General features: G+C 33.2%; 1 protein-coding gene across 9 annotated transcripts in view; it reads left to right on the forward strand.

The window, feature by feature from the left end:
- Positions 1–22,110, forward strand: part of LOC132722972 (septin-2B-like) — a 57,707-nt gene that overhangs the window by 13,916 nt on the left and 21,681 nt on the right. For 4 of the 9 annotated variants that reach the window (XM_060707601.1, XM_060707597.1, XM_060707598.1 and 1 more), the window contains one exon: positions 19,632–19,737. In XM_060707601.1, coding sequence (XP_060563584.1) covers positions 19,632–19,737 — 106 coding nt within the window. Of the gene's footprint in view, positions 1–11,218; positions 11,871–13,712; positions 13,965–19,631; positions 19,738–22,110 lie in introns of those variants that run through there. The other 5 variants (XM_060707593.1, XM_060707594.1, XM_060707596.1 and 2 more) reach the window with 3 other exon arrangements.

A 22,110-nucleotide genomic window follows, 5' to 3' on the forward strand; every position in this document is an offset into this window, starting at 1 on the left:
GTCGAGCGCGCTGTCTTACGGAACAGTATCTTGTTACTATTTTAATTTAATTCCATTAAAACGACTATTTTATATATCGCGGCCAGCGGCCACTGAATGTCGGCCCAAATGTACAAAATTAAGTGTTAAAGGGAATCTATTAAAGCCTACTAAGCAATGTCTGCCAGGCTTGTCACTGTGTATAATTAGGCAGTAGGTAAAATATGTTTGTACTATAGCAAACCAAATTAAATTTAATTTTCAATGGTCATGTGTCAAAGAAAATTTGTTGTTTGAAAAAGGAAGAAAACAAATTAGCAATGTTTCGAAAAATGGATTTTTCCGATCGTAATATTTAAATTGTTTTAACATATTTTTGTCTAGATAGCAATCGTTTTTAAACACCGAAGTTTGCATAGTTTTGGTACATGTCCTGAGAGTTTAACGTCGTTATCAAATTATATATATCGGATCGAGCCAAAAATATGAAAGTGCAACTTTAATAAGAAACCGTAAATTGTTTTTTCAGGGAAATTTTTCCATGGGATTTGGTCTTTTAGAATAGGCAAAGTCATGATTGAATAATAAAATGATGAAAACCAGTTTGACTAATTAAAAAGAGCGGGCCTTTCATTTGGCTTTTATTGTGTAAGGTGTATCTGTTGCTTTACTAAAAACCCTGTAGTGTCCCATTAAATATGACCTTGACAAAAAAAGGCAAAAAAAAAATAATAGATTTTTTCTTTAAAAAATCCCTTTTTGGAATTTTTGAAAATCGTTTAGTTGAAAAACTAATTGTTAAATAATCAAGGTTTTAATTAAAACTATTTGCATTAATAAAATTTTAAAAACTGGATTCTTTTGTGAATTTTTCTTTCTAAAGTATGATTACATTGTAATATTGTGTAGTGAACAATTTTTTGAAAGTTAAAAACAATTGCTTTTGTATTCATGGTCAAAATGACCTTGTTTACAGTATTAGGGCGTGAAAGTCACAGCATGTACACAATTTTCTATAAAATAAAATTTTAAAAACAACCAATATATGGATTTACTTTTTTTAAAAAAGGGCAAAAAAAATGTAATTATTTAAAACGCAAATTACCCCTAAATTAATTTGTATAATTCTTTGCTTTTTAAAAAAAAGTAATTTTATAGGTCTATATTGAATAAGAAGTTATCTTTCCAATTTTACAGTTTATAAAACGGAATAAAAGAGCCACTTAGAATTTAGTCGACCTTAATACAATGTCCTGTATATCGTTTTTTTTCATTTGAAACTTGGCTTTTGTCCCAGATTTTGACATATGGCAAGTTTTACCCAGATGTAAACGGCGCCCGGAATAAACAGATTGCGTCCCCATGTTCCTTTGCCTCGTGGAGTTTGCATTCAAAGACAGAATCACCAACTTACAAGATGGCTTTTTTATTTGAAAAAAATTAATTTAATGTACTGTTTTCAAACTATCAGCGCCTTCTAAGAATCTGTTTGGAATCATTGGCCTCAGTCAAATAGGTCACTTGTAAACTTGAAAAACAAAAGTATAGCATTGATAAACAGTAAAAAGTTGCCTACCTTGCTGTGCACCTAAAGTATATTGAAGAATTGTCTCCCTTGCTGTGCATTCAAAGTATAATGAAGAATTGGCTCTATTGCTGTGCAAAGAATTGGCTCCCTTGTTGTGCATTCAAAGTATATTAAAGAATTGGCTCCCTTGCTGTGCAAAGAATTGGCTCCTGTGTCCCTTGCTGTGCATTCAAAGTATAGTGAAAAATTGTCTCCCTTGCTGTGCATTCAAAGTATAGTGAAGAATTGGCTCCCTTGCTGTGCACTCAAAGTATAGTGAAGAATTGTCTCCCTTGCCTTACTATCAAAGTATTTACTGAAACATCTTTTTTTCTGTGCTCATTTGAAGGGAGAGATGTATTCTTTAACATAAAGAACCTTTCATTAACAGGTGGGCTGCATTAGTTGTTTAGAAATTTGAAATGTGTTGATATGGACAATTACAGGTTAACCAAATCTTTTATTGTGTCTCCTTAACAACTGTCAATAAACACTTTTGCCATTGATGTGTTAGTAAATAGTTATCTTTCATTGGTAAGAGACAGTAAAATGGTACTTTAAAGGGTAAATTGACTGTACCTTTTAACTTTCTGGTCATTTAAAGTTGCATTTAAAGAGCTTGACTTTAAATTGAATTTTTAACAGAGGTCACTATGAGTGTCGATAAAATGATTTCAGAAATAAAAGAATGTGTCTTAAAATTTTGAATGAAAAGATTTTAATCTTGACTTAATGAAGTATTGGTGCATTTTTGGGGGAGTGGTTAAGGTCATGACTTCAAACCTCTTGCCGCCACTGCAGCTATAGGTTTGAATCTCAATGGGAACTTTGGATTCTTTCATGTGAGGAAGCTATCCAGCTAGCTGATGGAATGTTGATGGTTCTACGCAGGTGCCCTCATGGAGAGTTGAAGTCCCATATTTTTTTCTGAGCTGGGTTTGTCAAAAAGCAGCTGCCAGAGAATGAATTAAGCATTACAACAAAATTTTTTGCTAAAGGGCCTTTTGTTTTTTCTCCCAAGAAGGCTTTTAAAATAAGAGGAATGGATTTAAAAAATGTCCTTTGTAAAACAGTATTATAATGATAAAATTTCATTTTTTAATATCATTTTTCTTACTTCCAGTTCACCACTCTTAAACTATTTTTGACTAATGCATATATTTCATGCAAATTTCGACCTTTGCCCCCTTGTCAAGCATTAATTAAATGATTTATTACCACTTTTTACCCCGTCAGTGCATTCTGATATAGGATGACATAATAATTTGCAACGTAACACCGAGGGTCATACCCCTTGTGCTTGACTCTGTTGAGATATATAAATGTGGTAGGTATAAAGAAAGAAAAAAATGAAAAAAATGTTGCACTGACAGATCATCAGTTTGAGCTATGTTTCATATTTGTTGCCCATTCTTACATTTTGTACCATAACCTCTTGTATGTGTCATTGTGACTTATAAACCTAAGGTCAAGGTCTGTTAAACTCTTACCTTAGACTGCCCTTAACCTTTGATCAAGACCTCAGACTCAGTTTTGACTGTGTAAAATTTACTCTGATAGAAATACGAAATACGGAGAAAATGTTTTCTCTATATCTACCTTTATTAATATTTTGCCTGTAATTAGTGTTTTTCTCACTTAATTGCAGGAGGAGGCCCTAAAAACCTCTTGACTTTCCTACAATTGTTGATTTGGGAGGTGTAACTACTAAGTTAACACTTTGGGTTCTTTAAAGAAATTTCAATTGGGAAGATGTCTCCAGTATTATAGGCCTTTGTTATATAAAGATGAAAATCACTGGTAATATAATTTATTTTCAGAGTACATTTTGTATTTAGTAGGACAGACAAGTTTGATGGATAATCCAGAATCCAAACCTTAAATGCACATGTTTTATTTTCTAACAATGCAATCATATATCAGTATGAAATTTACTGCTCAAACTCATGCTGCAATTGATTCAGATTGCTTTTCAATTATGGTTTACATTCATTCATTCAATAAATGTTGCAAATAAAATTGGGCTCATGGGAGAATACTCCTGAAGCTATTGAAATTTTGTAGAGTGACATCCCTTGGGGTATATGTTTTGTATTCCAATATTGCAAATTCAGTAATGTGTGTAAAACATGTATTAAGAATATTAGTACAAAGTATGATCAGCTGTTAGTCAATAGGTGAAGGGCATTTTAAGTGTCCTATTTTAAGATTTAGGACTGACCATTGACAGTGTCAGAGATAATCATAATTCAGACACAACCATTGGATCATGTTGGACTCTATGGATTCTAGTGCCATGCAGTGGGGGTTCATTGTAGCTGTATGAGCAGTCAACATGGTCGGTAATATGTAGGTACTGCTAATATACTGAATATTTCAATCTTAATAGACCAGTCTACACTTTCAAAAGATTCATTATATTATTAATATTTTTAGATGAAAATCCCCCATCAATAATGGGCAGTCCCATAGTCCATACAGGGCAAGTCTGTTATCGAAAAAGGGAAAAAATGAATATTTCAGAAATTTGATTTTAAAACTGACATTATAACTTTTATTTATAATTGTTGTAATAATGTAAATACTATATTTTATGTTGCTAAAACATTCTGCTATAAGTGGCTGTTACTACCATGCATTTTGGTACTTTGGACTTTCCATACTTGAAGTTAGCTTTACAATCCTGTTATAAATGAATAATATAGTATTTTTTATTACAAAATTCTCGAACAAAACATTTAAGGCACAATATGTCTTTATATTTTAATGTTTGATCTGTAAAGGAAGGATAATTTATGTGAAAAGAATCGCAGGATGTTGACCTGACAAACTATTAAGTCAGACTTGAAGTGTTTGTAGTGTACGGCCTGAAAGATTTCTGTTTAAATTGTGATTTACAACTTATTGTTTGGATCTAGAGGTGGTAATTGCTCCAAAGATAAGGGCCAAGTATTTTGATATAGTTTTGCCCTGTTTATAATTTGGAACAGTCCATTTGAAAATTTAGGGATTTCAGAATTGAAATACAAAAATTGAACTAGCCTCAGGTCAGACTGCATGGTCTTGCAGGATGGTCTGGACCTAATGATATTGTTCTGTTTCCAAATGACATTGTTCCTGCAGTTCCAAAGGACATTGTTCCTGTGCCAAATGTCTTTGTTCTGGTTCCAAATGACATTGTTCCATTTCCAAATGTCTTTGTTCTGGTTCCAAATGACATTGTTCTGTTTCCAAATGACATTGTTTGTTCCAAATGTTCTATTTCCAAATGACATTGTTCCGGTTCCAAATGACATTGTTCCAGTTCCAAATGACATTGTTCCAGTTCCAAATGACATTGTTCCGGTTCCAAATGACATTGTTCCATTTCCAAATACATTGTTCCATTTCCAAATGACATTGTTCCATTTCCAAATGACATTGTTCCGGTTCCAAATGACATTGTTCCATTTCCAAATACATTGTTCCATTTCCAAATGTCATTGTTTCATTTCCAAATGACATTGTTCCAGTTCCAGCAGCTTGTAGGTTAGAAACTGAATATGCTTGTAAATCATAATTATGTCCCTTGTATAATTGCCAAAATGTTTATTTATATAAAAACAGACATGATGCAAAATCAAAATAACTCATGTGACATATAGGGAGGGGATAGGGTAGTCTTGTTTTCATTGGCTTTTAGTATAATTACAGACAGGGTCTGAGAATGATTGTATTGTTCTTAAATCAAATTTTGCAGATTTTCATGAAACTTTATACCGATGCAATCTATAAACAGGAACTAACAGGGGAAATAAATAATGAATATTAATCATATATATGATGTTGTTTCCAGCAGTTTGTATATAAAGTATTGTTGTATTGTTGATTTTTTTTTATTTCAGAATAATGAATGGCTCTTATTGTTCATGCATAGAGCTGTTTTTTCTTCCCTAGTATTGAAATGTAAACATTGGCAAATAAATATGTTTTACATCAAGCGTAAGCGGGTTTTTGTCGTGAAAGGTGCGACCCCGTGAATGATGTCAATGTAATTTGGCCTTTATCGTAAAGCTAACGAAACGCTTTGGACTCGCTGTGATTTTTGGCAGTCGACGAATGATATACTGGTCCTAAATCATCGTGTGTTTTAATTTTAAAATGGATATGTGTTTAACTGGGGAGAAAAAGTTGATTAAATGATTTTGGAAAAGCAGTAAAAGTGTGATGGTGTTAAATCATTATTTATATATATATTTCTTTAACAACATTGTGATGAGATTTGCTAAAGAGGCTCTTATAAAAATGGATGGAAATAATTAAATACTAATTTAATTTTAATGTGATATATATTTTTGGATACATATAAAAATAAAGCTGTTTTCATTGGAGGACAAGTATGTAACTCCTAGTCTTGTGATAATAAAGCACCAAGCAATAAAATTTATATGTATGGTGTATTGTTGCATTCTGTTGTTTAAATATTTCATGGTATTAATATTGCTTTTAGAAGGACTGTTGTCTTGTATTAGTTGGACCCATTAATGAGATATTAATTGATTGTACTGATCTTAATGGATTTTTTATTGATCTTAATGAGTACTAATTAATCTTGATGGTGACTTAATGGATCAGAGTGACTGCTGTATTGTTCTGGATTTTGTTGTTGTTTTTTTACATGGCAGGTGTGTTAAGGTATTGTGTTTTGTGTTTTTCTATAAAAGTGTTTTGGAGAAGAAGTTGTGAACTGACATTTATGCAGCAAATATCCCAGAAGTTAATGGAAAGTTTTGGTGTTAAGTGATTTTATAATAGATATCTTTTATTTATCTCTGAAAGAATTGAAATTTCATGACATTTTAGTTGAATTGAATCTGAAACATTATGAAACATGTTTCAGTATATAAAAAAGTATTGTGGAGAAGTTGTTGATTGTAAAGATTTAATGAATTCTACATTGTTATCTAAATGGTTTCTCTTATTAAGCAAGCTTAATCTAATTTATTGTCTTACTCTAGTAGTAAGAGATTTATACTTTTAAAATGGCTGATTTTGATAAATGTTAAATATATGCATGTTATACACTGCAGGCATTAAGAATTATTCCAGTAGTTGCATTTATATTGTGTACATGAGTAAGATTTTTTTCAACTTGCTAAGTGAAATTATAAAACAGTATAAATAACTGACAAATGAAAGAATGAGCTGTCATCGTGTAAAATACTAATTAAAATGAAATTTCTTTGGAATGATTCATCATATGGTAGGCATGTTGAATAGAATGACTTGAAAACAAATACAAACAAAAAGGCTCTTTTTAAGTGTTGTGCATGGACAAATACGACTCTTTTTTAGTGACTGTGCATTAATTTTTTTGGTTTAAATTAAATGTTTTACAGCATGCCATTTGAAAACAGTGACATTTTGTGTGGTATATTTTATAATGTTTAGACAGAGTGAAATTTATATGTGTTACTTTTTTGGATGAAATTGAATTGCGCATTGCAGTCGTGGGTCGTAATACAATATGTGATGCATGGTTAAAATCAATTTTGCGTCTGTCTGTCTGGGTTGCGCAACACTATAGTGATTTGTTCATAAAGTTACATAAAGATCTGTGGAAAATTGTGCATTGACCTTTTGATGCTCGGGTTGTGAGAAAGTTGTTTTTGGGCCCTCAGAACACGTTTTTGAGATTATTTTGTATCAATATAATACTGTAGGGATTTTTAAAAAGCAGAGTAGACAGTTGATACTTTGTATCTTCATAATCTATGAATTTTATTAAAATTATCTATTTTAACACGTTACAAACATATATACATCAGCGTCAGATTGTCATCTGAGTGCTATCGAAATTGTTTCATCAAATCTATGTTTCCTGTTATATTGTGACTTTCTTTCCAAAAAAATATTTTTTTATCTTCGTATACAAGATATTAAAAAGAGAGTTTCTTTAAGGTTAAAAGTTTTAGCAAACGTTTGTTAATATTTTTTATTTTTCCATGTTGTAGTGTATTAAATATCTATTATCTTTTACCTTCATCAATGACTCGTTAAACAGGAGGTGAACCGCAGCGGGACCTTCCGTATTGACATGGTGTATTCAACGTGGTTGACACATGAATAACTAGGGTATAATCTCAGTCCATCTAAAAAAAATTGCTATCTGATCTAAGGTGTTTGCTATTTGTGAACCATTTCTTATTTTACAAGCAAAGTTTTTTTTCGTGATCCAAAATTATAATGTAAACAAATAATTTTTGAGAGTATCAATGGGGATCAAGACAGTAACTGCTTGGATGTAAAGAATTTTCCAAAAATGTGAAAATTATTTTTGGTTTATAATTCAGAAACAGTGGTTCTCTTGTTTAAAGGTGAAGTGAATGGCTACAGTTATATTTCTGAAAGGGTGACTGCTTTATCGTACATTTATGGGAAGTTTAAATGGTCAAGTTATGGTAAATTTATTAAAATACCACGATCACTATAGTGGGGCGGATACCTCGTTAGATTTTCTGTGATAAGTGTTCATCCCCAAAGCACTCCAGATATTTTAATTTAATTTATCGAAATTTCGTTACTTTTACTTCTTAAGGGCATATGATTGGATTTTATTTAAATAGAACGGGATTTTTAGTGTGCATTGGACAATTGTGATGTATATTTTGTTTTAATTAAGTGAAGTTTATTTTTTTAAAAGTTAAGTTATTTAATAAATTTTATTAAATGTTTTTAGTGTATTTCAATCTTGAAATGTTGATGATGAATTTTGATGTACTACCTTACAAAAATAGCAGACAAAAAAAAAATGAAATGTTATAAATCATTCTTATAAAGATGTATTTTATATGTCAACGAAATGGAAATCAGAGATTTTGAAAAGTGCATTTAAACAATTAAACAGACGTTTTAAATTTGAAGCTGGTAGCCTCAATGAATAATGTGTCTTTTTAATTAGTGTTAACTTGTTTTCTGTGAAACTATATATTCAGCTTGCACTTGTAGAGTAGAAACATGATCTGAAGACATTTGAATAAGAATTAAGTGTATGATTAATTGCTTATGGCCAGGTTTTTTTGTTGAGACAGGATATAGTCAATTACAAAGTGACCTTTTTGGGTCAAGGTCACAAAAGGTCAGGTTTAAATGATACAGTCTCCTGGATGCTGGTATTTTATTAATTCTCTGATGTTTTTTTTTTACCAAATCAAAAGCTATGATTACTTTCAGTTTCTTTTTAGCTCGACTTTTCTATGAAAAGGGGAGCTATCCTACTCGCCCCGGCGTCGGCGTCGGCGTTGGCGTCACACCTTGGTTAAGTTTTTCGTACCACCCCACTTTATTTCAGAAGTATTACAAGTATGGCTTTGAAACTTACCATACTTGTTCACCATCATAACCTCCATCTACAGACAAGAGTACATAACTCTGTCAAGGTTTTTGACAGAATTATGGCCCTTTTTTGACTTAGAAAGTGTATTGAGCTTTGGTTAAGTTTTTTGTACCACCTCACTTTATTTCAAAACCATTGGAGGTATTGCTTTGAAACTGACCATACTTGTTTACCATCACGACCTTCATCAACAGACAAGAGGACATAACTCTGTCAAGGTTTTTGACAGAATTATGCCCCTTTTTGACTTAGAAAATACATTGAATATGGGTAAAATCCACTTATTGCCTTAACCCTTTGAGATATTGCTTTGAAACTTTTAATGCTATTTCACATCATTACCCCCATCTGTACGCAAGAGAAGGTAACTCTGTCAAGGATTTGTTTTAAAAATTAAGGCCTTTTATCGACTTAGAATCTTGGTTAAGTTTTTAGTACCAGTCCACTTTTTGACTGAACTGTTTGAGATATTAATTTGAAAGTTGGAATACTTGTTTACAATCATGATTCCCAAACATGTCCAGGAGAAGGTAATTCTGTCAAAGATTTTATTTGAATTATGGCCCTTAACTGTCAATGTTTTGTATTACTGCAAAACTTTTTTTTATTGGCAAGCAATAAAAAAGTCGAGCGAGCTGTCTTACGGACAGCTCTTGTTTATAAGTCTAGCTAAATATTAAGGGAGTTGAAAGCTACCTTTTGTAGTTTTTAGAAAGTTGTCAGACTTCCCTAATCATGCTTATAATGCTCATTGAAAAAGTTATCAGACTACCCTAATCCCCTTTGCCAGAAAGTTGTCATATTAACCCTAATGCTCTTTGAGAAAGTTGTCAGACTACCCTAATCCCTTTAGGAAAATGCCAAACTACCCTAATCCCCTTTAAGAAAGTTGTCAGACTACCCTAATCCTCTTTAAGAAAGTTGTCAAACTACCCTAATCCCCTTTGAGAAAGTTGTCAGACTACCCTTTTTTTCTTTGAGAAAGTTGTCAGACTTCCCTAATCCTCTTTGAGAAAGTTGTCAGACTTCCCTAATCCTCTTTGAGAAAGTTGTCAGACTTCCCTAATGCTCTTTGAGAAAGTTGTCAGACTTCCCTAATCCTCTTTGAGAAAGTTGTCAGACTTCCCTAATCCTCTTTGAGAAAGTTGTCAGACTTCCCTAATGCTCTTTGAGAAAGTTGTCAGACTTCCCTAATCCTCTTTGAGAAAGTTGTCAGACTACCCTAATCCTCTTTGAGAAAGTTGTCAGACTTCCCTAATCCTCTTTGAGAAAGTTGTCAAACTTCCCTAATCCCCTTTGAGAAAGTTGTCAAACTACCCTTATCCTTTGAGAAAGTTGTCAAGCTACCCTTATCCTTTGAGAAAGTTGTCAGACTACCCTAATCCCTTGAGGAAAATGTCAAACTACCCTAATCCTCTTTGAAAAAGTTGTCAAACTTCCCTTATGTTAGAAAGTTGTCAAACTACCTCCTTTGAGATACCCTCATCCAACCACCTAAAAATTGGATAATAAGATATTCTTCATGCAAATCTGAGCAAAAACTAACCTATTTAAGTCTGTTGAACATGGATTAAATGTAACTTTCTTGTTGGATTAATTTTCATATTTTTTCCCCATAAATTTATTAGGGTGTATTCTTTGAAGATGGTTTTTTATCGCCTTTGTTTTCAAGATTTTCAAAAGATGATAAGGTAGTAATGAATTGTGAACTTATATAATGTTTAGGAGTTAGAAATTGTTTTATGGCAGTGCTTCATCCTCATTTCAGTGGGCTGTGTTTTGTGTTTATGCATAATTAGATAAGGGGATTATATTTTATAGTGTGCGTGGATAAGTCGGCCATAAAATTACCATGATAAAAGATGAACAAAACACTTGCAAGGCCAGCTTGTATTTCGCATCGGTGAAATTTTAAACTTTTTGTAAATGAATACAACAGCCTTGTAAGCACTAAAAATGTCATCAGAGGCTGTAATACGGCTCTTTTCGGTTAAAATGCGATTTTGTTGCACTTTTCATTAATATCTTGTCCTAAGATTTGAATTTCAGTATAAACATTCATATTGGATTTCAATTTGAAGTGATCGCATTTGGTGAACAAAATTTTGTGCAAAAAATCTGGATATGCTTTTTCTTCAAATTTTGTTTCCATGGTATTTAAGTGATTGTTTTCAGTTCATAGTGTTTTAATGTGTGCTTTTAATGATTTTTGATTTTTGGAGAAAATTGAAATACACCTGGCGGATTTGGATTCGAGTTTAAAAAATATATGTAATTGTATGCCTTGTTTTGTATAGGGATGAATGAATTAGATTAACTAATGGACTTGGAAGATTTTTGGAATCACTCCAATATCAGTGTTGTAACTATAACTTGTGCTTTTTTGACTGGATCACCACCGAAAACTGTTCCACTGCGGTAAACTTTCTTTGCATAACTGATACAGAAAACATTTTTTCAGGAGGACTAATTATCTGCTGACTTAGGACAGATAAGTTATGCATAGTATTATAAGCTAGGTTTGTATACTCTGTAGGGAATATTTTAATAGTTTTAACAACGGACTAATAAGAAACCATGAATCGAAGGGACCGCATCACTTCAGGGTCCTCTGTGTCATCAGTGGTGTCAAGTTTTACGCGCAAGTCCAGGGAATCTGCAAAAGAAAACATTCCATCGAAACTCCCGCGTGGACCAGCTGTACCGAAAGATCTTGTTAATCGGAATAAGGACATTGGAAATTCTTATAGTTCAAAAACACGTGATCATGCTAATCAAAATGGATCTACTGGTTCCCGTTCTGAACAATCATCAGCTTCAAGCAGACGCACAAGCGCTGCAAGTTCTGTGAGCAGTCAAGATGGGGAACCAGCTAGTCCAGTCTTTCAGACTGGTCCCACTCTTAATGTGACAAATAACAATGACACTGGAAAAATTTCATCACCAAAGGTAATGTATTCTTAAACATTACAAATTGTGGAGTTGTTGCATTTAAAATTTTGAAGGTCAAATGTTATTATACCGATTCTAATTGGGCTTGACATTGAAAATTTTATCAAAGGTATTGTTTCTAAAAAGAAACATTAAGTTTGAAACACTGGTATTTTTACATACACATACTGTGTAAGATCAACATGTACTGAGATGTTTGTGAAATGTCCAGATTCCATATATATTTATGATTTAATTAGCATTCTGACAAGATCTTTTTAAATAAGGTGAAAAATCTGGAAACAATGTGATCCCTTTGAAGCATTTATCACTACAAAATTACATGAAAATTGCATTGAGTCTGTACATAACCACATTCATATTAAACAGAAAGGAGCCACAATAATTCACTTGATTTAACTTTTCTACCAATTATAATTTTAATTCAAAATTAATTGATAAAAGTGATATTTAATAGTTTTTTATATATTATAGAAAAAAATCTTTCAAATATAGTAACCCATATAATTATGTGAAATTGTGTCCAGCTTCTTTTTTATTAGCTTCACAATTAGGAAAATTAAGGTATAAACTTAACACTCACCATACTTATGTTAGAGTCAGTGACGGTGTGTGGCACTTTTGTTATGTTTTTGTTTGCAAGTTTGTATTTCTAATACTAATGAAGCGAATGAGTTGACACACCACACACATGTTCTTTGTAATTATCTTAGATAATGGGCCCAGGTCCCATAACTCTCAGTAACCTTTTACTGAGTTATACCCCTTTTCTTATTGTCAGTCACTGAGAATAGCCGAGTGTGCTGCAGGCAGCTCTTGTTAATACTGGTTGCTAATTTATTTTCTATGCCTGAAGTACTTCTTGGCAGGGGACCTATACAGTGTACTTTCAACAGTAAAGCTGGAGTTCACCTATAAAGTTGACTATCGGACTATGTCTCTTGAAACCCTATCAATGACAGCAACAACAAAAAAACCCTTGCAATTTTTGATTGTTGTTAGTTTATATCATGTTTCATGCAGAAATATAGATTTAAATTAATTGTTTGCTGTTATAAGTAATACATAATTATGCTGACAGGGGAGAAACAATGGAAGTCCTGTGATGTAATGTAATAATATGCATATAAATTCTGTTTTCATCTGATTTATTAAGTTAACTTCAAAACTTTGCCTATTATAGCTAATTGGATATAAAAATCTGTAGAGAGGCCTGATTCTTTTGAGATTGGAAAACGTCTTTGTGATTAAAAGAAATGCAGCGACTGTTTATTCCTTCATGATCATATGCGGGGACTAAATGGTTTCGAAATACTGCAGTCTTTGCATATCTTAGCTCAAGTTAGCCAAAATCATCTTTCCTGTTTTTGTGCCAATTATGGCCTAAATTGTGTTGGTGCACTGCAATACAAAAAGTGTGCACCTCTTCACTTTACATCATGTAATGTGTTTGGGGCTGATAGGTATTTTGATGGCTGTGTTCTTATTGTTTTTCTGCAAGATTATGGTTGTTGTAGTTTTTTGTTGCTAAAAGAGAAAGAAACATTATTTATAAGTAAATACATAACTCATGACCTTGCATATTATAATTACATTTTAAAACATTAAATGTTTAAAAAGTAATTACTTTGCATTCTTTTTGTAAGAGTTTATAACCAATTTGAGATGGCCCCTTATCTTACTACAAAAACAAACACAAATAGCTTTTGAGTAAGTCCCTCTGCAAATGCTACTGAATCTGATCACATGACTCACACAAGAAAAAGCACCCAGTGTCTGATAGGAAATAGGAAATTATTTCTCAACTCGTGAAACAGTTGAGAGGAAGTGTCGGTGGTTAAAGTTGTCCGAGATATTACTGAAGAAAAAACCATAATTCATGGATACTAAACATTTCTAGTTGATTTACTTTCATTGTCCAGATCGGATAACACCAAAAATATTTGTTCAGCTATTATTGTAGTTTATACAGATTGTGTCAGAGTGGGACAGGTTTTATAAAAAGATTCTGAGGGTGTTTTCTTCTGGATATTTATATCGGTTATCTGTAAATAGCGATTTATAATGCTTCCCACAGGGTCCGAAGAACCGGTGAGAAATTATTTTATGATTTATCATCTCTATTGTTTTATGTTATACTTCGATTGTTAAAGTTTATGACTTAGAAAGTTAATGTGTGTCATAAAACATGTAAGGTATAATTTTCCTTAATACATGTACATTTTGTATATCATTGTATGGTATTTAAACATGACAGGTTTTCATATAAGGTGATATTTTGCACAGCGATCAAATAGTGGTTGATGACTTAACATGTTCGATGGTTGGTATTGTTTAAGTCAATTAACTTCCAATAAAAACATCAAATTTAACTGTTGGTAGCCGTCTGTTGTTGCTTTTGTGATGTTTGACCTGATTATATAGCGTATAGTAAAATATAATGATTATGCAAAATTTTAAAATTTTAACTTTCAACTTTTCTATATAAATTACATGACTTCAAAGTGAATGATTTTCAATTACATTTGCTCCGTTTATTTTATGCAATGAAACGTGTAACATACAGGTACAGTACTAGTGGGCTCATTTTCAACTTCACACGTTTAATTTTCTTTGAAAAAAAGTGCAAGGAGAAAAGTTGGGATTCATGAGCTGTGTAATGATTTTGTATTTTGCTAACGTTTGATGTGTTTAAGATGCAGAATTTGCGACTCAGGAAAATGAATCATAACAGATTTCGTTGAGATAATGTCAACAGATACAAACATCTGCAGACGGAAACTCTAAACCTGCCTTATCCTTTATCAAAGTTAAGTGAATAAAAACACTACTGAGTTATCAGACCGCAGAATCAATATTTTCTCACCAGGGTCCCTGAATGTTGAGATGTTTGTCAAGGGATAAATCCCCTTGAGCAACTATGGTAATGATTTTATTTAATTTAAGGAGACAAAAAAATAGAAAGAAATGAAAGAAGCTGAAACAGATTTGAAAGTTTGTTATTCTCCTTATAAGTCACAATTCTTGATACAGTCGACATTGTATTAAGAGACCACTTAAGGGACTGACAAAAAGTGGTCTCTTAATAAAGTGGCCTCTCAATAGAATTCTGGAAGATTCGATACTTTTTTATTTTACAAGTCATAGATAATAGCATTTTCAGCAATTAGTTTTTTCAAAACATTTAGGTTTTAGAGATCTTAGATTTTTTTGTCGAAGGGTCATATTTAATGGGGTACTACATGTATTTTATAAAGCATCAGATCGATGAGCACCTACACCATCAGCAAGCTCGGTTCTGTAATGTTTAGTCCACTACGTTTCATGATTTTATTTCGACTCTACAAACGATGACATTTGCTATTTACTCAGACTCAATTCCATTCACGATTTCCTCATTCAATTTATCCGGTATTATTAGTTGTCTGTCATTTTTTTCGCTCGTTCCGACGTCATTTTCGATTTAATTTTCTGGAAGGGAGGTCACTATGAGCACATGACAAAACTGTGCCAATGCGGTGTTGTGAAACGTTATTGCTCTGACAAAATATGTCACAATAAAACTGTTTTTGGAACGATTGCAATTGTTATTCAATTCGTTTTTAAACGGCAATTACTTGTGATGGTCTAATTGACGGCCAATGACCATGAAAAATGTTTGTTTGTTTGTTTGTACACATCAAACCTACTCGCTAATTACACAGGTGAGAATGTCCGTAGGGGCAATTGTTTGTCACGGCCGTTTAATAGATACTTGAACACTGAATTTTGTACATTTGGGCCGACATTTAGTGGCCGCTGGCCGCGATATAAAATCGTCGTTTAATGGAATTAACTTATATAGTAAAAATCATCGGGAGGGATTTTATGCGGCCGCTTAATAAAAAAGTCGCTAAATAAAGGTGGACGCAAGTACGATGCCGACTGTACTCTGACAGTTTTTCCATTCTATTTTTTCTACATAGTGAGCCGAGATAAAAAATGTGCAATTTTTTATCTGTGCATTAGAGAAAAAGTGAAAAATATGTAGGGAGGGGGTGGGGGTATTTTAAAGAACTTTAAGTTTTGGACTGTTCCTGCCGTGCACTGCATGAATCTTTAATTACTAGGAATTTGAAGATCCAACTCCTGGCTTAATTCCCCTTTTATGGTTGGAGGATGCCTGAGTCCTGGTTACAATTGAGTTGTGTGTTATTATGTCTTGTCCAATGTAGCATGAGTGGCAATGAGGTGTGCAACAGATTAATCTTCATCCTGACATAAACAACTGATCCAAGGTGGGAATTTATGCTAGCAAATTGTAATTAAGTAATTGAACAAAGGCACAATAAATGGTAAATAAAAAAAGTTAAACAAAAACCAAAGAATCTATGAAAAAAGATTATTCTCAAAATTTGACCACTTTCAGGCAGCATTAGATCCCAATTAGTGGAATTGTCTTCTTGCACAGGATGTGAACTTCCTTCCTAAACTCTTGTATAAACAAAATATTCAGTGTATCTGTATGGAGTGTCAGAGTATTGACATGTTGAAACTCAATCTCTTATCTAATTACAAGTGAAAATGACTCCTTGTGTAGCAACTCAAGTGCACATGACATTAGCTATAGTGAGTGATAGAACCTGTTTCTGTATTTTTCCTCCTGATTTTTTTTTCAGCCAATTGTTTTCTCCCATTATTTCTTCATGATGATAATTAACGTCAATGAGAAGTATTAAGTGAGAAAAAATCTCTAGAAGCTAAGAGAGAACTGTCATTGAGGAAAGTAATTGATGAATTTTTAGATTCACAGAAAACAGAGTTTTTTTTTGGACTGGGGTATGTTAGATTAAAATTAAACATGCAATGCTTTACTTGAGCCTTATGGACTGGAATATCTGCATGCATGCTGGTCCAGTGCCACTGTTAGCATTTGGAATGAAGTGTCATTGATGTTTGCACAGTTGTGATTTTAAGCCGGGCTCTTTTAGTGTCCTTGAACTTAAACTCTGGTACCAGTCTTATAATTTATGATTGTTTTATGAGAAATTGAGAACTGAATTTGAAATGCTTGTATGGAAATTTGAATGTCAGACTGTCTGTATATATTTATGACCTTACCAACTATTGACTGTATGATGTCCGGTAAACGAAATAGGTAGAGCATTGGACTGTGAATCAGACGACCTGGGTTTGATTCACTGACGATGCAGTTCATTTTCATTGTGATTAATCATGGTATCCCTTCTATTATTATTCGAACTGTACTTCTGCTCTAGCTGGCATGTACTGGAGTTAACAGTTCCTTATGTGAGAGTGAAAATAACTAGTACTCCAGGTAAACAGTTTGACAGCCTGGTTGAACTGTGCTCTGGTAAATTCAATGTGGCTCCTTGTCATGATCTGGAGTGTAATTTACTAAACTTACCCAACACCACCATGACACCACTTTTATTGACGATTATTTGAACTCTGTTAGAACTATATTTTTGTCTTTGACAATCTTGTTTGACTGCTTACACGTACTATTAAGGCATGGGGTTTATTCAATAATGTGACATATAATACAGTCATGATCTTGTCACATAATGCTACTGGTTAAACTTTGGGTATACCAGTAAATTACGTTCTTTTAGAACTCGGGGGGGGGGGGGGGGTACAAGTTTGTGTAATTTAATGACCAGAGTATAGGAACTCTGGGAACTTGTAGCTACATTGAGGAATGCTTGTATAAACAATTAATATCTGTATGTCTTATTATTTATGTGATTTACCATCTGTTACTGATGATGCATGAATCTGACATGAGCCAACTATTTGTACAGGTGTAGCGAGATATATCTTGTCTTGTAAACATGGAGATATTTTGGTTATATGATTGATACAGTTGATTTCTTGAAAAAGGTCAAGATATACAAGTGTATTGATCAGTGTAGATTATTCTACTAAGCTTCTGTAAGCAAGGGTCAAAAATTGTGATTTTTCACTTGGGGACTGTGGCATCATTTGTGTAGATGATAAACTCCTTTAAAAGATTTTTAAAAATAACTGACATTTGTTAACTAGTTTTTGAAAATTATTATCTTGGTAATGCCTGATACAGTATCGGTAAGGCACGATTATTGATGTAGCTACTCTTTCAGTATGATGATATTCTTGTTTTATGCATAACAATTGTAACATGCCCTTAAAGAAACTATAATGTGTAAAAAGCATGAAGACCATAATATAGTGTTATTGCTAATATTTTGATTGATGGGACATAATTTGTTTTAACAGAAAACTTCTTAATTGGTTTGTTATATAATGAGAAAAACAGACAACCAGACAATAATCTGCAATATAAGTGCCCTGGATGTATGTTGTGCATAATTAAAACACCAATTACCATGAAAATGGTTAGGGCTTGCAAATTTACCAGAAATGAAGCAAGGATTGACACTTACGTGCTGACATCTGAGGAAAGCCACCATATATTTGCCGCGTTACGACAAAACCAACATAATCGGTTTGCGAACAGGAGGGATCTAGACAAGTCAGCGTATCCGCGCAGTCTGATCAGGATCCATGCTGTTCGCTATCAGTTTCTCTACTTGTAATAGGGTTTGTAAGCGAACAGCATGGATCCTAATCAGACTGCGCGGATGATCAGGCTTGTCTGGATCCATGCTGGTCGCAAACGCACTATGTTGGTTTTGTCGTGACGCGGCTCAAATATTTTGATTCAATAATCTATATTAATGTATTTGTTTACTTTTGAATGTGGTTGTCCATAAACCTTGCAGAATTATTTGTTATTTATGAGGTTTACACTGTAACAGTAAGTTGCCAAGTTTCAGCGGGGATGACCCTGTCGGACTATTTTACAATTATGTATATACAGATTGCAGAGCATCCATACACAGAGACTTTGGTTCTTAAGGTCTCATTGGAAAGAGTATAAGTGTGTTTATTGGAAATGTGTAAACATTGGATCACAGATATGTTCCATGAAAATGAACGAACCTGTGATTTTATCTTTTGATGACAGACAATTTTAAAAACGCTTTTAGCACCATGTTCATATTCATTGAACATTATGTTCAGCTCCACCAGATCATAGAATTATGTTTATAAAATATATACATTAAATCCACCATATATTCAATATATAGGCAGACAGATGTTAAAAACTGATAAACATTCCTAGAAAATTTTTCTTCCATGTTTACTGTGGAGTTGGGGAAAATATGTTTATCTTGAGCGGACAGATTTGGAGGGCTACAATATAAATACTGGCTCAAGTCTGCAAAATATGTAGTCAGTTTCTAGAAAAAAACCTATCTTATCTAGAAATAATCATTGAACAGGAGGCTTACATCAAAATGATTCCAAGTTTGAGATTTTTACATCTGAAGAAAGTCTTTTAATACATGAAAAAGTGTTCCTTGGTTTTCAGGATTTTGCCATCTTTATGTGTTGCCATGTTGTAGTAGTTTTTTGTTTTTTTTTTTCAATAAAAATAAATTTGTGAATGATTGTTTTATACAAAATCTTAATGAAAAGTTTACTGCATGATTTTATGAAAAGTAGGGTAGCTTTCCAGTTTCCAGCAGATTGCAAGACAGGTATGGTAGCTTGGTAGCACCACTATAACAAATCTTCAAAAGGGTAAGGTGAAATTTGCACTTGCTACTGTCAGATTAATACTACACAAATCACCATAATACAATGAACTTATCTAGCGATGGATTGAGGATTTTGACACAATTTTATCGTTAATATTATTTATATTTTCAGTTTGTGAATCCGGAACAGTCAGGGTATGTTGGTTTTGCCAATCTCCCGAACCAGGTTCACAGAAAGTCTGTGAAGAAAGGATTCGAGTTCACACTCATGGTTGTTGGTAAGCTATCTTTTATATTTCACAACATTTTCGCTTCTTATATAATTTTGTAAGTCACAATCACTGTAAATGGCATTGGCGACTTAATTAGTTTTCTGTATTATTGGCGGAAGAAGACCTCAGTGCCCCTTGGCATATTATTTTAGGAACAAACTGGCACCTAAGTAGGACCACCTACTTTCCGTAAGCTTGCTGGAAAACTTCCTCACATAAAGAATAAAGTCCTATACAGGATTGAACACACAGTGGTGATGAAGCCATAATGGTCTAAATCTCAAAATGAGCCCCTCCACAGAATGATGCCACTATAAAAATAGCTGATCTAGGAACTTAAGAGAAGTGTTTCATGTTATTGCCAACCTGAAACTGTGACATTTTGGCGAAACATGACTTGTGCTTTCCTGGACATTTAGTAGACAAATGATCATTGTGAAGGCCTATTACTGTCTTGAAATAATCCAAAGACTGGCAGCTTCAATTTTATTCTATGTATTGTGAAAGCTTCAAAATTGCCCTTTTAGTTTGAACTTTTGTTGTTTTGTTGTTTAATTGCAATGTGACCAAAAAAATGCACATTCAAAAATGCACACTAAGTAAATAACTTCAAAATTATGATTGTATCATTTATATATGAACAATGATAAAATTGTTTCAACAGTATAATTGAATGTTTGTTGATGATGCTAAAACATGATAAGTCATGTGCAATGAGATGGGGAGATGCAGTTATTTTGTTTTTTTTAAAACCGTTTCATTTTTACATTACTCAGCTTCTGCGTAGCCACTTTCATTTACCACTTCAGCCTCTTGTTTACATAATTTCCTGGTATACATGATCTAACAAGTTTCACAAGAAGTAGCACAAGTTTATGCAAACAGAGCATGAAATGCAAGGTCTCAGACACTCATGCATGTTGCAAGTAGAGGGTGCTGTTTTCTGTTTTCAACAATATGTTGTGATTTATATTGTTCCATAAATACATTTTATTATAGCAATAAGGTACTTTATTGAGGCAATGAAAAAGCAGCAACATGGCATTATGTTGCCCTACTTTATATTTTGCAAGTCAGCATTTTTTTGCTTGATTAATATTGTTTACAATTTTTTTTTAAGTTTCTGTTTTATTAAAACATTTGATAATGTTATCTAGAATTAGAACAGTATGGCTTTCTAAGATTTCGATGAATTTGTCTAAGCCATCATTTGTCAATTATAATTCGTATGTGGTTTTATGAAGCAATTTGTGACTTATTCAAAAAACTTTAAATGGATAAGATATGCCATGTACTTTTCTATAAGAATTTAGGAATATGTCTGGCAATATGCTATTATACGCTAATTTCATGCCTCATTTCTGTTTTGTCAACTTCAGTTCATTTAGATGAGACTTTCCTATCACAATCAATTGTCTGTCAACTTTCCAATCTGTCTGCTATTGATTACTATCAATCATTAGTCATCATCCAACTTGTGTAAATCATCATTAAGCCTTTCATGCTCAGTCATTATCTAGTCAAATGGCTTCATTAAAATATGAAGCTATAATCTTTGTTAGAGAATGGGGCCCCTAAAATTGTTGAAAAGTGGCGGATTTCACAGGCATCTTGTGACTTGCACCTAACCTTTTGGGGTTCAAATTCCCAACTCATGCATTGTATTTTTTCAAGTGGGAAAGTTATCCAGATAGTCCACAGAAAGTAGGACAATGCCAGTTCTTGTCATGCATTATGCTTAAGACTAAAATAATGCATAACCACCTCCGTGGTCGAGGGGTAAAGTTGATGACTTCTAATCCAGTTACCTCTCTGGAGTGGTTTCGATCCCCGGGAGATGCTTTGGTAGTTTAGCGTGGAGGAAGGTAGTCTAGTACTGGTGTAACTCTCCAGGAACGATGGTTAGGAAACTACCCGCCTATATGACTGAAATACTGTTGAAAAAGGCGTAAAATGAAACAAACAAACAAACAAAATAATGCATAGAGGGTCATCTTCAAGCTCTGCCTCCAACAGAAAAACAGTAATTTGGCCATAAGACCAATAATTTTTACAGGGCTGGCAATATATGATTTTGACTTTATACTTGTTCATTTTACCTAAAGAATAATCTTTACTTTTCGGAATGGTATTTATAAAGAAGATTCTGGAAACAAAATCACTTGTCCGAACAGGCTGTGGGCAATACCTGGGCAAGACAGAAATTTGATTTTGCCACCCCTGTATTATATTGTTCCCTTGGTAATAATGTCTTTAAAAAATTAACCAAAAAAGCACCCCTCCCCTCAACCCTCTCCCACATCCCCCTTCCCCACTTAAAAACCTCCAATACCACCAACAACTTAAAAGTCAAAACAGAAATAGACAAAGAACAAGATC

Source organism: Ruditapes philippinarum, unplaced genomic scaffold (genome assembly GCF_026571515.1).
Source record: "Ruditapes philippinarum isolate M1 unplaced genomic scaffold, ASM2657151v2 ctg3842_1_1_1_1, whole genome shotgun sequence".
Lineage (NCBI taxonomy): Eukaryota > Metazoa > Mollusca > Bivalvia > Venerida > Veneridae > Ruditapes > Ruditapes philippinarum.